This window comes from Ochotona curzoniae, unplaced genomic scaffold, assembly GCF_017591425.1.
Source record: "Ochotona curzoniae isolate NIBS_2020 unplaced genomic scaffold, NIBS_Ocur_1.0 scaffold_274, whole genome shotgun sequence".
In the NCBI taxonomy this organism is placed as follows: domain Eukaryota; kingdom Metazoa; phylum Chordata; class Mammalia; order Lagomorpha; family Ochotonidae; genus Ochotona; species Ochotona curzoniae.
Genome location: NW_024467101.1, coordinates 11,674,212 through 11,682,856, shown reverse-complemented (window position 1 = coordinate 11,682,856; position 8,645 = coordinate 11,674,212). Strand labels below are relative to the sequence as shown.

The 8,645-nt window shown below is 53.2% G+C and overlaps 1 protein-coding gene across 1 annotated transcript; it reads left to right on the top strand.

Moving 5' to 3' along the window:
- Nucleotides 1-304: 304 nt before the first annotated feature.
- Nucleotides 305-7,771, top strand: CMKLR1 (chemerin chemokine-like receptor 1). The gene is made up of 2 exons (XM_041003702.1): nucleotides 305-315; nucleotides 6,525-7,771. The coding sequence occupies exons 1-2, from the start codon at nucleotides 313-315 to the stop codon at nucleotides 7,644-7,646; spliced, it is 1,125 nt and encodes a 374-aa protein (XP_040859636.1). The 5' UTR covers nucleotides 305-312; the 3' UTR covers nucleotides 7,647-7,771.
- The last annotated feature ends 874 nt before the right edge of the window (nucleotides 7,772-8,645 follow it).

The following is an 8,645-nucleotide window of genomic DNA, read 5'->3' as shown; positions in this document are numbered from 1 at the left end:
CTCCTCTGTCCAGCTTTCCTGTGTGATCTCTGCTCGTGGCTGACCCTCTCTGTGTCTTGGCTTCTGCATTTGTAATGGTGCTCAGGAGAGTGGCGGGAGGCTAAGGGGGCTCTGCACACATCTCTCTAATAAAATTCAAACCAACAGCATCTGCCTGAGGTTCTTGCTCTGTGTGGTTGGAGGAACCAGATGTGACCTTGAGGCTCTGTCCCTTCCCAGCAAGAGTCCTGCAGTGGGGGTGTGGGCAGGATGCAGCCATCTGCCTGGTGACCGTCCTGTCCCCAGCAGGGGCCGAGTTCACTCGAATGGTGAATGGTGCCGGGGCGCTGCACAGATGCTTCCAACTGAGCCTGAGCTGTTACTTCCCTTGGCTCCTCCAAGTCCATGCGCTTTCCTCACCCAACAGATTTCCGAGTGGGGCTCCGGAGGCTGGTGGCTTGGCCTTGTGCCTGCCGTGTGGCTTGGTCAGGAATTCAGTGACCCAGGCCTTGAGTTGGCACCACCCAAACATGAACCCCAGGCATGGATTCGGGGTGTTTGCTTGTTTGTTCGGGGTTTCGCTGGACCTCAGGGGAGGAAGCAGGGCTGGCATAATTATACTTCTCCATCCATGCTTGTTGCCACCATGGTCCTCTGGGAGCCCCCGCTATCATCCCATTTTCTCTCTTCGCTGCCTTCCCATTTCCTCCCCTCTCTGCCCCACTCCACATTCTTTTCCACTCTGTGGGCATCCTGGCCAGGACCCTGCTGCTGCTGCTTTGTGGGCGTGGGTGCCCTGAGGCATCTGCTTTCCGTGTGCTCTGGCATTTGCAGGGGCCTGAGGTCCTTTAGCTCTAAGCTTGTGCCATGCTACTTACTACATGCACACTAGATCAACTGCCACTTCTCACGGCTGTGAGCTCTGCCAGCCTCTCCTCACCCAGCTTCTCATTCATGGTGAGTACTAGGGGCCTCCAGTCTCCAGCTGACATACCTGTGTTCTGGGTCCTTGACTCCTCCCCTGACCCCTAGTAAGAAGCAGGCACCTGCTATCTTGGGTGGTAGACTGACCTCATTGGTCTGGGACCTTGGGCCCCAAAACCCAGGTGTGTGGGTGCAGGCACCTGGCCTCCTGGACGGGCCTGTGCTGGCTGGCTGCTCCCTGGGAGGCTACCCCCTTCCCAGTTCTACTTCCTTACTCCTTCCCTGGTCTTTCCTGAAATCTTTAAGTCACTGCAGGAGCCGTTCTATGAGGATTTGCTGCTGGAAAAGGCAGAAGATCCCTTGTCTTGACTGACCACGTACGTGAACATTTCTCTGTGGGGTACTTCTCGGGGAGTTTTCACTCTGCAATGTCCATGGGAGGCTCCGGGTGCCTAGCATGAGCTCCCCAGCTGCCCCTGCCTGGTCAAGCAGGAAAAGGCCCAGCGTTCTGGTTCTGATCACAGTCTGGGGGCTACAGCATGACCTTGTCCTGCTCTTGCATGCCTTTCATCCCCAGTGTGCCCAGTGCCTGGGTCTGGGTCCTTCCTGTGAGGTGTCTGTTTTTGCCGCTGACCCACCTTCCTGTTGGGACTGCTGTTTGTGGATTTGCAGGGAGGGGTTCCTGGAATGCTATGGACAGTGGTGTTGGGGTTGATAATGCTAAATGTCTTCCTCTTGTGGAGGAAGGGAGTGTGTGTGTGTGTGTGTGTGTGTGTGTGTGTGTGCACAATTGGTATGCACATGCCTGTGTGTGTCGGTGTGTATGCATGTGCTGGTGTGTACAGTGGAGGCAGGGAGTATGTGTGTGTATGCCTCTGTGATATGTATGTGTCTTCTATTGGGCTACTGGGTGTATTCTCTCAGGGCTGGGATGGACAGTACAGTCTCTTATATGTGAGCCCCATGTGTGCCCCAGACCTCAGACACACTATCCTGGAAAAATGGGGAAGGTGGGATTCTTTGAGGGGCTAGCAAAATAAGGCAATGAGGAGGGTGGCCCTGTGAGGCGAGGACCCTGTGGACCCTGGGACACTGGAAAAGGTGTGAGTAGATGTTGAAAACTGTGTTCTGCGTTCCAGAAGGCCAGGAGCTCGAAAGTCTTGCAGAGGTGGCTACCCAGATGTGAATCCTTAACTGACTGACAATGTGACCCCAGCCTCACTTTCTCACCATGGCAAAGGGAGGAATAGCTCAGGGTATTGGAGATGGACGAGCTAATGTAATTAACATGCTTCACAGCATTTAGGCTACTAGGTATATTTGGTCAGTTATTGTTTATCACATGGGACAAGAAACCATATGAAGTATTGCTAAGAGAAGCCCTGACAGCCAGCCCAAAATCAATGCAGAAAGCCTCAGGCCAGCAGGGCTTAATGAGTTGCTACCTTTGACTTACAAATGTGCCTCTGACCCTCCTTGTGGACACATCAGAAAGGGAAACATGATCATTTGTAAATCATTTGTAGGTTCAAGGATGGAGAAGGAACCCAGTCCCCCAGCGGGAGCCACAGTGGTTCTTCCCCTAATTCCCAGCGTGTTTCTGTCCTGGCAAGGGCAGCCTCACTGAGGAGGTCGCTACCCGTGGAAGTGTGGAGGGAACAATGAAGGCAGCCCAGGGAAGGCAGCCCCGTGGGAGGGAGGAGCATGTGATGAGGCTCTGGATTCCATAGGATTCAGGATGCGTGGCACTCACAGAGGAGGAGAATTGAGGGTGCTGCTGACCTGGCAAGGGGAGCCAGTGGGCATTTTTTTCTTTGGACTCCTCAGATTCCAGAGTCATTCAGCATCAGTTTTCCCCTCATATGCAAGCTGGAGCCATCCTTCCTAGCCAGGCGGTTGGGGTAGTGCACGGGATCTTGGACGGCATCCAAACGGGTGCGAGTTATGTGGATGCACCAATGTCATCAACAAGAGACCCTCAGAAAGCTCGTGGAAAAGGAACTGAAGTGGCGAGCTTATTTCTGTGCCCAGAGATAGTACTGGAATCCATGCCTCCAAGACAACTTTAAAGAGCTCGTGGAAAATGCATATGAAGAAAAAGCTGTGCATGGATTTGCATAAACATCACAGCAAAATAAAAATGTAACATTTCTTTCTCTTTTCCCGCAAACATTGGGAAGAAACCACATATAGAGTGACAGAGACTTTTTTTTTTTTTGCCTCCAGGAGCTTCCTTAGCTATGGAGGGTTCCAGGTGTGCGAGCCACTAGAATTCTATAGCTTTTGAATATCAACGACTGGCAAATGACAGGTGGTCATTTCATAGGACACGAGGCAAGGATTGAAACGTGAAGAGTCTGGAGTGTAGAGAAGCAAAATGCTTAGCAGTGTTCTTCTGATAAGCTGCTGGGTGGGGCAAGCAAGAGGGCAGGAGAGCCCTGGTCCTCCTCCCACGTGCCCTGGTCAAAGCCATCATAGGAAGGAGTTATGAGTGGAAGCTGCAGAAGTCGTGACAGTGGCAGCAGCAGCCATTCTAGCCTCCTCTCAGGCTACATGCATGTTGTTCTGCATCCATGGGTCCAGCCAGCCGTGTATGGAAAATGTCTGGGAAAAAAGCACTGTGTCCACACTGAGCATGTGCAGTACTCATTAGTCCACCATGGGTCCCCGGATGGAGGGTCCAGCCACAGTTTCTGCAGCATGTGCATTATCTGAGGTGTGGTCCATCGCCCAGAGTGACCGCAAGGAGCTCAGGACCTGGGTGGCTATGGATTTCCACATCCACAGAACGGGGTGGCCATGTTGGCCGTGTCCCATGAACACCAAGTGGTAACTGTCCTTGACATGTGACTTCTAACCCCTTACCGTCACTTTACCAGGAGCTGGTCTTTTCATGTCCATTTTACAGATAAGGCATCTGTGGCACAGAGAAGCCCAGCATCCCAAGGGAGTTGCTACAGACCCAGGATTGGCACACAGGCAACCTGGCCTGACAGGAAGGACGTGTGTTGGGATAGAGCAGAAGCTAAGGGTCAACCTGGAACTTGTGGCCCCCTTCTGTAGCTTTCTGTGGAGTGCTCAGGGCCTTGGGGGTGGGGTGCACCAGCAGGGGATGCTGACGCATTCAGACCCAGCGGGGATAAACTGTGAGGTAGGGACAGACACGTCCAGAGGATGTCAGGGCCACCCGGGCCCTTTCCAACTTGGCCCAGATTCAAAGGCACAAAGACGTGGCCCATGACCTCGAGTGGCTTCCGGCCCGGTTGAAGAGCAGACGTGACATCATCTGTGTATGGCCATGCTTCTGCAGATGCTGTGCCAAGTGCTCCTCCTGGGAAGCCAGCAAGGAGGACTTCTGGGCTAGGGAGACATTGGGTGGGTCCTCCTCCTCCTTCCTCGCTAGCACTTGTCCCATAAACTTGGATGCGAGGTGTGCATTGAGACGCATTGGGGTGAGCTGATCCTCGGGAGGCCCGTGTCCGTGACTGGGTGTCAGAGTGTCATTTCCTGCTGATGTACAGCCTGGGAAGCAACAGGTGATGGCTCAGGCACTTGGATCCCTGCCCTCCATTTGGGGGACCCAGATGAAGTTCCAGGCTCCTGACTTCAGCCTGGCCCAGCCCCAGCTGCTATGGGCATTCAGGGTGAACCACAAGACGGAAGAGCTCTGTCTCTGTTGGTGTCTGATGCTCTGCCTTCACCAAGTACATTAAAAGTAAACACAAAAAAACTAAACTGAGATGCTGTCTGCCCCTCCCCTCAAGTCCCCCACCCCAGGAGGAGGACCAGCTCATCCTCTGGGCCTCTTGGAATATCTGAGCTTGTCCAACCCAGCCCCAGCTGTGTACACCTTGTGGGACCCCAGCTGAGTCTTTGCCTCATCCCTTGGCTGCACAGCCTGGCTTGAGGAGTGTGGATGCAGCCATTTGTTCCTCAGACACACTTGGACAGATCATGAATTTTTAAAAAAGATTTATTTTATTTCCATTGGAAAGTCAGATATCCAGATATACAGATAGGAGTAGAGATAGAGAGGAAGAGCTTCCGTCCGTTGATTTATTCCCCAAGCAGCCACAACAGCCAGAGCTGTGTTAATCCAAAGCCATGTCGATCCAAAGCCAGGAACCTGGAACTTCTTCTGGTGCAGTGTCCCAAGGCCTTGGGTCATCCTCAACTGCTTTCCCATGGCACAAGCAGGGAGCTGGATGGTAAGTGGGGCTGCTGAGATTAGAACTGGTGCCCATATGGGATCCTGGCATATGCAAGGCAAGGACTTTAGCCGCTAGGCTACCATGCTGGGTCCCAGATCATGATTTTTGGGAACAGTGTAGAATGGTGGTTATGAGTTCAGATTCTACAGAACAGGCTCAAGACCTGGCTATCCCTCCCTGAGCCTGCATGCTTGGGCAAGGGTCTTTGTTTTTTAAGATTGAATTATTTATTTATTTTAAAGGTAGAATTTCACAGAGAGAGAGAGGTTCCAAATGGTTGCAACAGACAAGGCAGGGCCAGGCTTAAGCTAGAAGCCAGGAGCTTCTTCTAGGTCTTCCATGTGAGTGCATGGACCCAAGCACTTGGGCTGTCTTCTGCTGCTTTCCCAGGACCAAGCAAGGGACTGGATAGGAAGTAGAGCAGCCAGGACTTGACACCATGCCCATATGGGATGCTAGCACTCCAGGCAATTTTACCTGTCATGCCAACCCCAACAAGGATCTATGCCCATGCTTTTCCCAGGTTGCTGTAAATGAAGGCCCTCAGGCATGGACCCCTACTCCACCACTGCCTCTGGGTCCCTCTAGGACTCCCTTCCTTGCAGAGAGGTGGTGATCGCCACCACCTTCCCCACGTCCCCCTAGGCTGACATTGAACTCACAGCTCTCCATTCTGTGTCTTCTCTGTGCCCAGCTCTGTGTTTGCTGGGTCCTAGCTGTGGATTTGCATTGGGTCAACCCCATGTACCCTCTTGACTCTTTCTTTCATGTGCTGCTGCCTCAAGCTTTCAACTACAGGTGTGCTGAGGGCCTCTGCTGCAGAGCTCTGGCCAGCACAACCATGAACAATGAGGGACTCGGGTCTGCATAGGAGAAAAGGGACCACTGACCTCGTGTGAGCCTGGGGGTGGTGTCAGCATGGGTTTTGGAAGTAGGCTAGGGCCGAGTTCCCAGCACCTTGCATCTTTCTTCTATTGAACTTAGCATCAATTGTAATTTTGTCACCTTTTTTAGTCTTCTCTGCTAATATGTAAGGAAAAAAGGATCCAAAGAAGCAAAAGGTCTTGGCTTGTTGGGAGACAAGACTCTGAAGCGTGGACAAGCTTAGAGAAGCCCTGTGATTGGTCACTCTGTGTGTCTTTATTCGCTCACCTGTTGAGTGAGGTTTAAAACTCGCCTACATCACTGACTGGTTGGAAGGGCTATGAGAGTCCCTGTACAATTCCTTAGACTTGTGCCTGGCTTACAGGAGAGTTTGTTCAATTAAAAAAAAAATACCAAAGCAGGAATGGCTAAGCTACAGCAGCCTTTCTCAGAGCCAGGAAGGCAGTGTCTTCCTTGCTATACTGGTTGGACTCAGAAAGCTGGTTCCAATCCAGTGTCCCTCATGGCCTCTGCCCTCTCTTGCAGAGAATGGAGGAGGAAGACTACAACTCCTCCCTCGCCTACGGGGATGACTACCCAGATGATTTCGACTCCCTTGTGGTCTTGGAGGAGCTGTCTCCTGTGGAAGCTAACGTGGCCAGGATCTTCCTGGTGGTGGTCTACAGCCTTGTCTGCTTCCTCGGCATACTGGGCAACGGCCTGGTCATCATCATCGTCACCTGCAAGATGAAGAAGACGGTGAACACTGTCTGGTTCCTCAACCTGGCCGTGGCAGATTTCCTGTTCAACGTCTTCCTCCCCATCCACATCGCCTACGCCGCCATGGACTATCACTGGGTGTTTGGGACGGCCATGTGCAAGATCAGCAACTTCCTGCTCATCCACAACATGTACACCAGCGTCTTCCTGTTGACCATTATCAGCTTCGACCGCTGCATCTCTGTGCTCCTGCCTGTCTGGTCCCAGAACCACCGCAGTGCCAGGCTGGCCTACATGGCCTGCGTGGTCATCTGGGTCCTAGCATTCTTCTTGAGCTCTCCTTCCCTAGTCTTCCGGGACACAGCCAACCTGCATGGGAAAACCTCCTGCTTCAACAATTTCAGCCTGTCCATGGCTGCCTTTTCTCCCCCTGGGCCCGCGCATTCCCGACTGGACCCTGTGGGATACCATCGGCACATGGTGGTGACCGTCACCCGTTTCCTCTGTGGCTTCTTGATCCCCGTCCTCATCATTACCGCCTGCTACCTTACCATCGTCTGCAGGTTGCGGCGCAACCGCTTGGCCAAGACCAAGAAGCCATTCAAGATTATCGTGACCATCATCATCACCTTCTTCCTCTGCTGGTGTCCCTACCACACGCTCTACCTGCTGGAGCTGCACCACAGCGCCATGCCTGGCTCCGTCTTCAGCCTGGGCGTGCCCCTGGCCACCGCCATTGCCATCGCCAACAGCTGCATGAACCCCATCCTGTACGTTTTCATGGGTCAGGACTTCAAGAAGTTCAAGGTGACCCTCTTCTCCCGACTGGTAAATGCCCTGAGTGAAGACACGGGACATTCCTCCTTCCACAGCCACAGAAGCTTCACCAAGATGTCATCCATAAATGAGAAGACTTCAGTGACTGAGAGGGAGACCAGCATGCTCTGAGGCCACCCTGGAGACGGAACGCCAAGGCGAGGATCTCTTCAGCACCCTGGGATGCCCACTGCATTTTGCCCTTGGTTGGGGGAGGGGGAGGTACACAGTATTTAAAACCAGGACTCCAGATGGAACAGTGGGAGAGTCTGCCATGAGCCCACAATCCAAACTTCTTGGTGGACCACTCTGAGGGGACTCTGGCCCCTGCTCTCACCTGGCATTTGTAACTGGCAGGGGGGGAAGCCTCTCCTGCAGCCGCCACACCACACGCCATTGCTGGGATGCTCCCTTCCTTCCCTCAGCTTCTCAGCTCTGGCCCCCTTGGTACTTGCAATCCAGTCCTGGGTGGGAAGGGGGATGTGGGCAGAGGTGGGTGGGCTTTCTTGTTGATTTCCTCAAAGCCTGGCTGGAAACTGGTCCAATGTGCACCTTGGGGAAGCATACTGGGCGGTTCCCTGGGGCAGCAGAGTGCGTCCCTGGGCTCAGCCCCAGAATCCCAACCAGGGCCTTGTAGGGAACTCCCTGAACTGTGTTCCTGCGAGGTGGACTGTGAGCACCTGGCACCTCGTCACTGCAGCAGGTGCAACCGTCCTGTTTACAAGTGATAAAGCCACAGCTCAGCGGGCAGAGGCAGCCTGCCCAGCATCTCACACAACTGGGCCTGAGCTGTCTGGCTACATTCTTCTGTGGGGACTTTCCTGTTGAGAATATTCTAGATTGCAGTGCAACAATTAGCACTTTTCACTTTGAGCACTTTACCCGTGTTATCTCTTTTATTCCTCCCAGCATTCCCAAGTTAGGTTCCAGTCCGAATTCCCCTTTAGAGCCAGGAAGCTGAGGCTCAGAGAAGCTAAGTCATTTGCCCAGTGGCACCCAGCTGGTCTCTGCCAGAGCTTGGATTTGAAACTCAGTTTGCGAGGGCTTGAAATGCAGCATCGGAGAGACTGAGTCTGATCCTGAAGCGGATGACTGTGGACATGGTCTCGAAGCAGCTTTGTGAATCACTTC